The sequence below is a fragment of the Lonchura striata genome, chromosome 12 (genome assembly GCF_050655825.1).
Source record: "Lonchura striata isolate lonStrDom1 chromosome 12, ASM5065582v1, whole genome shotgun sequence".
In the NCBI taxonomy this organism is placed as follows: Eukaryota; Metazoa; Chordata; class Aves; order Passeriformes; family Estrildidae; genus Lonchura; species Lonchura striata.
In genome coordinates this window covers 12,320,805-12,333,032 of record NC_140714.1, presented here as the reverse complement: position 1 = coordinate 12,333,032, position 12,228 = coordinate 12,320,805, and the positions used below count along the sequence as shown (strand labels likewise).

General features: G+C 35.2%; 1 protein-coding gene across 39 annotated transcripts in view; it reads left to right on the top strand.

Annotated features, from left to right (window-relative positions):
* The window catches only part of SLMAP (sarcolemma associated protein), a 93,536-nt gene that overhangs the window by 37,166 nt on the left and 44,142 nt on the right, over positions 1–12,228 (top strand). For 13 of the 39 annotated variants that reach the window (XM_085590541.1, XM_085590540.1, XM_085590568.1 and 10 more), the window contains exons 4-13: positions 302–338; positions 1,744–1,806; positions 2,813–2,908; positions 3,181–3,252; positions 3,921–4,061; positions 4,683–4,820; positions 5,979–6,147; positions 6,234–6,284; positions 6,750–6,800; positions 10,435–10,497. In XM_085590541.1, the coding sequence (XP_085446667.1) occupies positions 302–338; positions 1,744–1,806; positions 2,813–2,908; positions 3,181–3,252; positions 3,921–4,061; positions 4,683–4,820; positions 5,979–6,147; positions 6,234–6,284; positions 6,750–6,800; positions 10,435–10,497 (881 nt within the window). The remainder of the gene's footprint in view (positions 1–301; positions 339–1,743; positions 1,807–2,812; positions 2,909–3,180; positions 3,253–3,920; positions 4,062–4,682; positions 4,821–5,978; positions 6,148–6,233; positions 6,285–6,749; positions 6,801–10,434; positions 10,498–12,228) is intronic. The other 26 variants (XM_085590549.1, XM_085590573.1, XM_085590567.1 and 23 more) reach the window with 7 other exon arrangements.

The following is a 12,228-nucleotide window of genomic DNA, read 5'->3' as shown; positions in this document are numbered from 1 at the left end:
TTCATTATCAACAATTTTGTAGGGTTTATTACTTATTTAAATATCCTTTTATTATTAGTATCATATAAATAGTTGCATGAAATATATTTCTATTATATAGAAATATAGAAATAGTTGCATGAAGCTTTAGGGTATCTTTGCTTGCATGTGGGAAGATAAGTAAAAGTAAATTACTATAGAAGATTTTTCCATACAATTTCGTGTTCAAATAAGAAATAGTAAAAATTTATGTTATATTTTAAGTTTTGATGAAAATGTCCAAGTACAATATTTATGTATTTTGTGTCTACTTTTCTTTTAGTGTTATCCATGCACCATTACCAAGTCCTGTTGACAAGGTAATTCAGTAATTTGCTGGTTTGGCCTTATTCACACACATGCTATTTTCAGACTTGTTCTAAAGATTAAGAAATAGTGAGATCTGTCCAGTAACATTTTGATATGTTTTCCACTGACTGTTTTTACCTAGTTTAATATTTTGAGTGAAATTTAAGGTAGAGAAATAATACAGTATTACAGTGTATATTTGAAGGTAAGTTGACTTTTTACATTGTGGCACCTGAAACATGGCTTTGGAACAAAACCATTGATGTTAAGATGTTTAATTTCCAGGTGCAGGCTGACAGACTAACAGGTGTTGCATAATTTAATATGTGATGTTCTGTGGGACCCAAGAGTAGTTTACGATTTGGTGTTTGAATGAGGTCTGTTTTATGTTTTTTATGGAGGAGAAGCTGTGCTGCACAGTCTGGAAAACACTGTCATGTTCCCAAGGAAGATTGAGACCAAACCTCCCTGCCTCTCTTGTAGAGCCAGAGCTGCTCACTGTAGAGTCATGGAGTCAGCATTGTTTAGTGTAATTCTTAAACTCAGCTTTGGTAATGCGAGGGACTTGTAGAAAAGCTGCTCATAGATATTCCCTTGAGAAAAGTGATCAGGAGTTGATTAGTTCTCTAGTCTCTAAAAAGAAGGATTAACTCAAATAGGTTCTAATCAGAGTTTTATTCGCAAAGAACAAAATATCAAGCAACTGTGGAAACTTATTTGTGAAACCAGCATCCTGAGGAGTTTATAGAATGTGTTTACATTGAGATTTTAGAACAGTATGTGTGGTTTGAATCCAGGGCAGGGGGGAGAAATCCTGAGGAGGTACTGCAGGTATAACTGTGGGAAAATAGTTTAAAATTATTTCAGTGTAGGAAGCCTACAAGAATTAGTAAATAAATAGGCTGTAATACACCCCCAGAACAATCCCCCACTTCTCTCCAAGTGAAGAACAGTTTGTTATTATTCAAAGGTAATACAGGAATTCCTTTATTCTGAAATAGGTACTTTTAAAGGGAGACAAGGATGGTAACTCGTGGGTCAGCAGGACGTGTGCAGCTGTAATATGGATGATGACATGGAGTTGGAAGCCCACAATTTGTGTTTGTCATTGAGTTGAATGGCTTCACCTTTGTGCCCCTTGTTTCTTTATTGTCAGTTCAGTTTCAACTGTGCCAAAAGCTTTAAATTCATTAGTGTGTTGGTTCAAGAAGTTGTGCAGAAACACAGTGGGATCTAAGTCCCAAGTTGGGAAGGTCTGTGATTAAAAAAAGCATAAATAATAACAGAACAAGAAATGAAGCAAAATGCTATTATTAATCTGAAGTTTACCTTTGTGAGTAGGTTTAAGTGAATTTTGCACTACTTCTGTTTAATGAAAATTCCAAAGCCATTCTGATTCTTACTTGTCTTTTTCAGGTTGCTGCTAACACTCCCAGTATGTATTCTCAGGAATTGTTTCAGCTTTCACAGTATCTACAAGTAAGTTTTCTTCTAAGGGCATTTTGTCTGGCTGAAAATTTTTGTTCAAAACACATATCTTATCCTGTGGCTTGTATCTATTGGAAACTACAAATGAAGGGACAGTGCTGGCAGCTCTTCTTCCTCACTGGCATCACCAGCCTTTCTGTGCCTGCTTCTGTGTCAGCTTAATAGGTGTGCTTTTCCCAAGATGTCATGGCACAAAAGAGACTGGGAAGTGTTAGCACATTGAACTGTGTGCTGATAGATAAAAGTAAACTCTTTAAAAAGGATGATGAAATCAGCTTTCTGGGAGAAAATAATGAAAGCTTTTTTGCTGGTAAATGCTTTCCAGGTTTAACTGTGTATAAGTTCTACTGATTTATTTTGCCTGGTTTTGTTTGATAATGGCAATTTTTATTTGTTCACATCAAGGCTTTTGAGATAGATACTATCTTTATATGTATTTGCTGACATAGCAGGAAGGAGCTGGTGCAGATGCTCATTCTTTAGAAGCCAAATACATATTCACTCACCAATCTGTTCTCTCTCCATATCCTGGAGTTAACGAAGATGCTCTTCTGTCTTCCTGTCATAAACCAAAAATCAAACAGAAATAGTAGTTCTTGCTTGGCATTTCTCTTTTGTGACCTCATTTGAGGATGAACAGCTCATTGCATGGAAGCTGCCAAGCTGTCCTTTGGTGTCTGCAGTTTTGTTACTTAAATTATTGAATGAAGTATTTTTAAGTCTTGGGAAGAATAACAGTGTGTCCTCAGCATGTGCAACATAGGAGGAAAAATGAATGGTTTTGAAACCTGAGGTTATAGGAGATAGCATTTTCTAATTAAACTATCCAAATAAATTTGTGGATGGATAAAGTGGAATGGGCTTATTATGGTTTTGAACAAGTTGACATTGTTTGCTACTCACATTTCCTTTTTTTGTTGTATTTTGGGATCTCTTCTGTTGCTTGATTTCCTGAGTTGTTCTAGCTGAACTGATTGGTGCCCTGCTCTCTTCACAGGAAGCCTTACATCGGGAACAAATGTTGGAACAGAAGCTGGCAACCCTTCAGCGACTACTTGCTGTCACACAAGAGGCTTCAGATACTAGTTGGCAGGTATCTGCAGGATCCTTTCCTTATGGACTCAACTATGCACTGCCATCTAAATTTTAGCTGTTAATACAGGGAAAAAGAAGAAATAATAAAAAGTTTATGGTGGTTCTCTAAACCTGTGCAAAAGACAATGTGTAATAAATCTAGCGGTTGTCTGCCGTTGAAATAGCTATTAGCAGTATGTACTCCAACAAAATTCAGATCTTTGAAGCAGAACTCTACTGGCATTACATTAATCATGGGATAATTCTAAGGTGATACTTCTTTTCTTCTAGGCTTTAATAGATGAAGACAGGCTGCTATCAAGACTAGAGGTTATGGGAAATCAATTACAAGCTTGTTCAAAGGTAAGTAGTTCACTTAAAGTCAAATATTAGGAATACTGAAAGCAACTCTTTTCAAGTGTTTTGGAAGTAGGGAAGCATTTGGAACATAAGCTTTCCAAAATGAACCTATGCAACTTTGATAATATGAGTAGCACAAAAACTGTACATCTGCTCTGTATTTCAAGGCATCTGCAAAAGTGGCTGTTGTTTTCATTGCCCATGTCCTGTCTGATATTCAGAGTTACAAGTATGTGCTGCCTTGGTTGTTGTTTAGGCCACCTATGTCTGCCTTGGATTTTAATTTTTATTTTATTTCTATTTCCTCTCAGCTATCTACATTATAAAACTACTTCTTCAGGTCCTGTTTAAGGTCTTTCCTCTGGGACCTGGTTTGTCCAGTTCTATGTCTCCTAGGCTTGACATTGTCTTAGCAGTGCCCAAAAAAAGTGCCATTATTCTCCTGGGATCAAAACTGACCACTGAATGTGTGCTGCTATACATACACTTCAAAAAATAACATACACCCCCAGTCATGTCAAGAATCTTCAATTGCTGATTTGTACATAACATTTTCTTATCTATCCAAAATTTGTTAAGCATTTTTTAATAGAACGGGCTTTATCACAATCTAATTAGTTTAATGAGCAAAACAGTAATTATTCTATTCTTGAATTATTTTGTATGTGCAGAATCAAACAGAAGACAGTATACGAAAAGAGCTTATAGCATTACAGGAAGACAAACACAACTATGAGACAACAGCCAAAGAGTCCCTGAGGCGGGTCCTTCAGGAGAAAATTGAAGTGGTCAGAAAATTATCTGAAGTGGAGGTACTGAAGTTTCATGTCTGGTCTTCTGAAAGTGCTGAAATAGTTGTAACTACTGCTATTCAGATCCCTGCTTTGTTGCTGTGTTATGTCAGTATCTGTTGTACTCTGACACTTGCAGGTTATTACGTAGTAATGTTTATTTCTCCTATTGGAGGGGACTAGGATTGTCAAACTGTTAATGAGAAGCTATTCTTTCAGCTCTTCCCTTGTCTCCCTGCTTCCAAAATTTGTGATGTTTTACAGAAGTTACTGTGTGCGGGCCATGCACAGGGAAAATGACATACATGCATTAAATTAACGCTGTAAGACCTTTTATAAACTGCAGCATTAACCACTTGTATGCTTTAAAAGGAGCTTTTACAATGAGCTTTTACCATTCAAGTGTTAGACACTCTTTTGAAGTAAGATTTTCTGCCCTATAATAACTTGCATTATTCTGTTTTCCTTTATTTTCTTTTCTTTGATCATTATTTCCTATATTCCCTTGGTCAGGAAGTCTTACAAGACTAGTTGTCATCCTGTGCATATATAGTGCCTGGAAAAAATAGATCATCCGCAGTGTTTGGTAGTTTATTGTCTGGCTTTTGTTATTATTTATTGCATAATAATTCTGTCTTGCAGCGGAGTTTAAGTAATACAGAAGATGAATGTACACACCTGAAAGAAATGAATGAGCGGACTCAGGAAGAATTAAGGGAATTAGCTAATAAGTACAATGGAGCTGTAAATGAAATTAAAGATCTTTCTGACAAGCTAAAGGTAATGACAGAATTTCATCTGACATAGCATAGAATAAATGTGATAAATAGAAAAAATAAATACAGTTTAATTTGTAATGCAGCAAACAAAAAAAATTAAGAAACTTGTTAAACAACAGTTAACAATAGAAAGATGCATATCATCTATATATTCTCTAGGTTCAGTTTTAATGTAATTGAAACTCTCATCATTTAAGTAACTTCCTAAAAAAGTTCCATCTTCATTCACTTGGAAACAACCATATTTTTGGGACTGAAATATATTATAGTATAAAATGATGTCTAGTATAAAACTATATCCAGTAGAATTAGAAATAAATTTGCATTTCATGTTGTCTCTTCATGCAGTTACAGTAAACATAACTAGTCCACCACATTGTAATCATATGGCTGATCTTCCATCTTGCTATCAAGTTTGATATGAAATTAAATATCTAAGTATATTAAGTAAATTAATATTTAAGGTCCTTTATGCTGGAGAACAGAAGAATCACTTTATGATAAAGCTTGTTCTCCAAGAGTCTCCAATCTAGTTAGTAGGAATTGTGAAGGAGTTATCTCTGAAGACCTGAGACAGTTGCTGCATTTATATTGGATAAATACTGAATTGGAACCTAGGTTTCTAGTTCAGTACCTCAGAAAAATTTTTCTTTCCAAATTAAAATGTTAAATTGCTGCTCTTAAGGCAGTTAGTTTCCCAGTAATGGGCTGATCACTGATGATGATGAGTGTACTCAGAAGGATCAAAACTGAAAACTATTACTTTGTTTTGAGGGAGGAGACAGTTCTTGAGATTCAGTGAGGAAAAAAGATGTGGCTTGCAATCAAGGTGGTCTGTGCAGTGTACATTCAGTTCAGGGCTCTTGGGTTTTGGTTGAATTGAGATGCTGGAGACTTTGGGCATTTCTTAGTTCTAGGGCCCTTTACTGTTGCTGTTAAATTTATGTTCCTCAGTCAAAAAGTTACTTCAGATATTTTGAGGTTTTCTCAGTCTACTTGTAGTGAAATTTGTATATAGGTAATAGATTGGCTTTGTTTTTCATGTTTTTAATCTGATTAGCAAAGACAGTTACGTACATTTAGTTACATAAAAAACAAGATCTATTCTTCCATATATTAATTTTGAGTTTTGGGGGATTTAAAAAATCTGTTTGAGCAGGTAGCAGAAGGGAGACAAGAAGAAATCCAGCAAAAAGGACTCGCTGAGAAAAAGGAATTGCAGCATAAAATAGATGAAATGGAAGAAAGAGAGCAAGAGCTTCAAGCAAAAATAGAAGCTTTGCAGGCTGATAATGACTTCACCAATGAGCGGCTGACTGCTTTACAAGGTTAGTCAATAGCGGGGGAAAAAACTTTGATTATTTGTTTTTCTTTTAATCTGTGAAATACCTTTTTCTTGGACTTCTGTTTACAGTACGGTTAGAACACCTTCAAGAGAAAACTCTTAAAGAACACAACAGCTTAGGTAGGTGTGATCCATTTCTTGTTTCAAGCTGGTTTCCGCGTTTGCTCCTCCGTTGCTGTTGTTAGGACAATCTCGGTGTCGGCAGCAGTTCTCATTCCCAGTTTTCCCAGTAGGGATCTCTCCCGGACTGGCGGGGCCGTGTCGGGGCGGGGCCGGCAGAGGGCGCTGCTCCTGCGGGTGTTGGCCTGGAGCCTTAGATTTAAAACACATTTTATATACATCTCTACACATGTCTGTGTATGCAATAGGCAGCAATTCCTCGGCGTTAATAACCTCTTAGACGTTTGAACTAGACATCATCTCTAGTAGGAAACACATCAAACTGCCTGATTTTTTTGTCTGATTAGGTCATTGTGGAGAGGTGGGATGAAAAGCCAGGTGCATTTCAAAATGCTGTGTTTATAAAGAAAAAAAGCCCAAAACATTTTCCTTGATTCCAAAAATAATGCCCTTTCTTAATCCTAGGCATACAAGTCGACGACTTCATACCTAAAATTAATGGGAGCACAGAGAAAGGTAGTGTATCTGAGGACTACCTTTTGTCTTATGGTTGATGTTTGAAAATGAACAAATTCAAAATGTTCTCTAAAGTTTTGTTTGAAATTTTTTCTCTTTGCAAATTAATTTGTCCACTTCTGACCAGTTTTTTTTTTTGTGTGTCTATACTTCCAGTCACAGTGTTTTTAGAAAGTTGTGTAAAATACAACAGAGCCACTTGGAGGCTGTCTGTTTTTGTTGAGTTGGTTTTTTTCTTTGTGATGGGCTGTCACTGCAATCAGTAGGAGTCTACTGATTGAATGTTGTCAGGGTTGTGACAAAAGAAAGTGGAGAACTCATTGATTGTTTCTCCTTTTAGTTTTCCCTTGCAACACATAGACATAGTGTTTTTCTAATAAAGTTGAATATGATCAGTAAAGTCAGCAAAACCTATTTTTTTATAACTTTAGTATAAAAAATGTGAGTATAGAAAATTTATAAACAGTGGGAACTAACTTTTTAAAACTCCAGGAGTATCTTTATGTGAAACAGGAATTAATACAGATTGAACTAAGTGATTAGGTTTTTGAAAGGCCAGTTAGAGCCAAATATTTTAGCTCATGTGTCTTAACATACACAGTTTTTTGACTGAAATTATCCAATATCACATATGGCAAAAAATATTCCAGTTTTGATTCTAGATTGTTTAATTGGCTGAGATATATTTGCCAATATAAATTTTTTCCTTGATGTAGCTTGTTTCTGCATTCTGAGGGATGGTGGTAGCATTGGTTTGAAGGTTCAGGGACCTATATAGAGAACTCAGGGTTTTAACCAATACTCATAGTGTTTAAGGACTCCTGTATTTATATATTTGAAACAGAATTTTAAAGCTTCCTATGAGTGTTTTTAAATTATGAGGTTCTTAACTAGGGAGACCAATAGCAAAATCAAAAGTTAATCATGACACAACCTTCTTATTGGGAGCAGGAGGAGAGATCTGTTAAACACCTGCAGGAACTGCACCAAAGCCTTCCCTAAAGCTAAGAGTACTGGTTGCTCCTATGTGTCTTAGCATTTTAGGCACTTTGCTGTGGTGCATACTGAGGTTAGCAAGAAGGACATACAATGTTTATTCCCACTTCTGAACACTGCCATGAGATTTTATTTTTATATAGATTAATCCATCTTGCTGATGCATAATTTTAGGTTGGTAATAGCTTAATATTTGATAGAATTAATGAGGAATAGATCTGCTTTTCTCTTTTTAAAACTAGAGCTAATTTGACACGTTTTGTAAAAGCTTTTGAGCTCTAACTTCAAATATAATTTATTTTATAGAGGAATGATTTGTGACATGATACTAGATTTTACTTCTTTTAAAGAAACATTTTTTGTTTGTTTTAAAATTGTTGGTAGGAATGTCATGTGAGATTTTAAAAACTGATACCTTTTACAAGTCCAAAGTTTAAAATTGCTCATTTAAAAATGATTGTGTGAATATAACAAATATCACTATATCACTGAAACTCACTTTTTTTGGTCAAAGGTGAAGAAGCAATCCCTTTTGGACTTATTTTGAGTTGTACAAGAGTCAGTGTCATCTGAATTGATGCATGACAAGATAGGTTCCTCCATCCTATGAGTAACAGTGGAACTTGCACTTAAACCTGGAAGTTTTAGGGACCTGTTTGCCAGGTTATTTTTCTTTGAGTACAGGCTCATTCAAGTTCTCTTTCTGTGTATGTATACCATCTATCACCTTTTTTGTCATGCACATACCATGCTATTCCATTATTCTGTATTTTAGCCTAGCTTTTCATTATTCTGTCAGTTGTAAATTTTTCTGCATCTCTGCCATAGCTGATCCATCCCCATTTCTCTGGCATTTTACAGCTTGCTGCCCTGTGTTCTCTTCATGACCGTCTGTGCCTTTTTGCATCTTCCAGTCCTTTATGTAGCCCTTGTATGACAGATGGGCAGTTATTTGATCTGTCAGATTTTGGATTTTGTTCTCTTAAAAGCAGCAGGAAGCAGTTACTGCTGGGATTTTTGGGGGTTTGTTTTGGGGTTTTTTGGGTGTTTTCTTTGGGTTTTTTGTTTTGTTGTTGTTTTGTTTTGTGGGGGGGTTTAGGGTTTTGTTTGGGGTTGTTTTGGTTTGTTTTTTGTTGTTGTTTTTGGTGATTTTATTTGTTTACATTTTTGTTTTGGTTTATTTTCATTGGTTTGGAGGGGGTTTTTTTGCTATGTAGTTCTGCATTATTTTATAAGAGCTTTTTTTGTTGTTGTTTTTGGTGATTTTATTTGTTTACATTTTTGTTTTGGTTTATTTTCATTGGTTTGGAGGGGGTTTTTTTGCTATGTAGTTCTGCATTATTTTATAAGAGCTAAGAATTTTGGGTTTATAATGCAGATTGAGCAACTTTGGGCATGAAAGAGGAAAACTGTAAAAATCATGTAAAATCAGTATGCTTTTAAAAATCTTTTGTTTTTCTTTCAAAGTGTGTGCACAGGCAAACTACCTGGCCATGGCAAGAATCATGGTTCACATTACTTTGTTCTGTGGCTGTAGCAGCCAAGAGCTGTATTTGGAGGAACTAAGAACTCATATCCTCTCCAGAGGCTTTTAATTAAAAAGTGTATTAGAGGATGATGATTAGGCATTCATTTTCTGTCATTGGACATGCAGAAAAGAGGAACTTGTTGGTACAGCAAACCTCTGATAAAAGTTGTGTAGAACTAAATTCTTTCAAAAAGTGTTATTTTTCTCAGTGTGTTGCACCTCACCTAGCTTTGATCTTTAAATTTCGTGACCCAAATATTACATGAAGAAAGGTATGAGAAATTTGTATGTAGTCACTTAGAGGACCAGGTAAAACTGAAAAGAAAAAAAAGTAAGTTTAAATATGGAAAATAATTTTTACAGCCATAGTGCTGTTTTTTAAAAGCTCTGTCCTTGTGGATTAAAAAAAGTATATTTTTTAGAGTAACTTCAAAATACAGTAAAGCTTAGTATTGCAGTTGAGCATCTGATGTCAAAGCCAATGATTGAACAATTTGGTTAGAATGTAGCACATTCTGCAGGTTTGTTCTAATGACAGCCTTTTCTCACTGCTGGACTCTTGGTCTAAAGATTTTTGAGGTTCTTCAGAAAGGAAGTGTTTGCAGCTTGAAGAGATGCAGGATTCTGATGGAGTTGGGAGCTGAACAAGGACTTCAGTAAACTCTGGGAACAGAGTCCAGTTTTAGGAACTCTGCTGCAGAACTGTCTTTTCAAAGTGAAACTGTTTAAAAAGAATAGGCATATATTCGACAGTTAAAATAAAGGGTGTTAGATATGAAGAATGAACATGAAGATTAATGAAAAACTTCGGAAATTCCCTTTTAAAGCTAATAAAAATGTTGAAGAATATAGGTCAAAAACATGTTTCTTTTGAAAATGCAGCTGAAGTACTTCTTTCTTCTGATCAGTTTAAAAGAGTAATCTAATGCCTAGTATCACTCAGACATAATTTCAATTTCATGTCTTGTCTGCTTGCATATTAACTCAGATTTGATTCAAAAGTCCATTGTGAATACACTGAAAAATTTTGTTAATATGCCTCAAATTTTTTGTTGCATCAATTTGAAAATGATAAGAAGATGTAAACTGAAGTGTTTCTTTCTCTACTAGAGCACTTTCTTTCAAAGAGTGGAGGGGACTGCACTTTTATTCATCAGTTCATAGAATGTCAGAGTGAGTACAAGAGTGTTCACATTTACTTTAAAAACAACAGAAAACACAGAAAAGGTAGATGAAACCAGAATTTGTCACTACTATTTAATATCTCTGTAGTAGCAGAAATTTTCTAAGCATAGAATTGTGGCATTGTGGTACTGAGCAGATGTAATAGGATATCTTTGCTCTTGCAAAGTGATGGTCACATTGTCTCTTCTCAGTTCATCCAATATTGTGCCCTAAACAACAAAAGGCTGGTGATATTTCCACTTGGTGTTTAAAACTGAGTGTAACTTTTCACCTGTTCCAAATGAAGTTGAAACCTGTCAGTTTAAGGAAACATCACAGGCAGCAAAGGACAGAGAATGAGGTGCTTTTTCACATATCTGTAATTTAAATGATACTTAAAGGCCTTACACATTCTCCAGATTAGTTGTAACAAAAGAACAGAAGGGAAAACAAGTCCAAAGTTGGTATGTGGAAGTCCAAGAGACTGTTTTAAGAAAAACAGAAAATTGCATACCAGCCTTTAGAAAGATGTGTTATTCTGGAATGTGAAACGTGTTTTTCAGAGCAAATGCTTTTGAAAATGAGTAATGAAACAGCACTGTCTGCACATCTATAATTAAAGAAAAACTGAAGATGTTTATACTTTTTGCGTACTGAAACAAAAATATCATTAGAATGAAGAGAAGCAAAGTGGTATTGAACTTCAAGAAAACCTGGGATTTTTTTTACTTCAGAGTTTATAGAAGTTATGTACCCAAAATCAAGCAGAGAAGCATTTAGAAACAGAAATAAGGATAATTTTTGACATTATGGCCATTGGACTCTTTCCTCTCAAATTTTCATGAGGAAGGGTAGCATACTTGTTTGATTTTACTGCTTGTGATCCAGATGCAGTGCCACAAACCAAATGACATGATACTGCTAATTTTTGTATAAGAAAATTTAAACTTTTTTATTTGAAAAATGTTGATTTAAAAAATTAATGACTGGTAGCTGTCTTCCGTAAGGCTGCAGTTTTAAATCATCCTAAATGTTGCAAAGATCTTGTATGAATCTTTTTTTTCAGTATGTAAAAATGAAATCAAATGCTTGAGTAAACATATTTCTTGTCTACAACATGGAGAACACCCTTTGTAATGTTCAGATACTAGTTGGTTGCCTGTTTTCATTGTTTGGATGTTAGGTTAACCTAATTTGGCAAAACTTAGGTTAGTATCACTTCTGCAAACTAAATGTGACCAGTCCTATCACTATTGAGAAAGAAAAGTGATCAGCAGTATCTACTGAAATATTCTAAGATGTTAAAGTACTAATAAGAGTAAAATTAAGATCAGTGGATTTATGCTTACCCTTTCTCAGGACATTGAAAGCGACAGTGAAAACACTGCAAGGCCTCAACTGCTTCATTTTTAAAGGAATTAGTAAGAGTTCAAAAGAGTTCAGTATGCATTTTTTTTATGACAATCTAAGTTTTTACTCTCACATCAAGAAAAATTCCAAATCATTGATTCTTTTATTTCTTCTTGGACTGAAAGTTTGCCTTTTCCATGTTCAAATATGTTTAGTCAGGCCTCCCAATATCATGAGGTTAAAAACTGCAAACTGTAGGATCTGCTCTTTGTCTTTTGTATGCAAATGCTGCCCTTCATTCCTACTCATGTTCTTTGCTCTGTGTAGCATCAAGAGCAGGGGACTCCAGGGGAGAAAAATCAGTTCCAGAGATTGTCAGGAAGTCAAGTT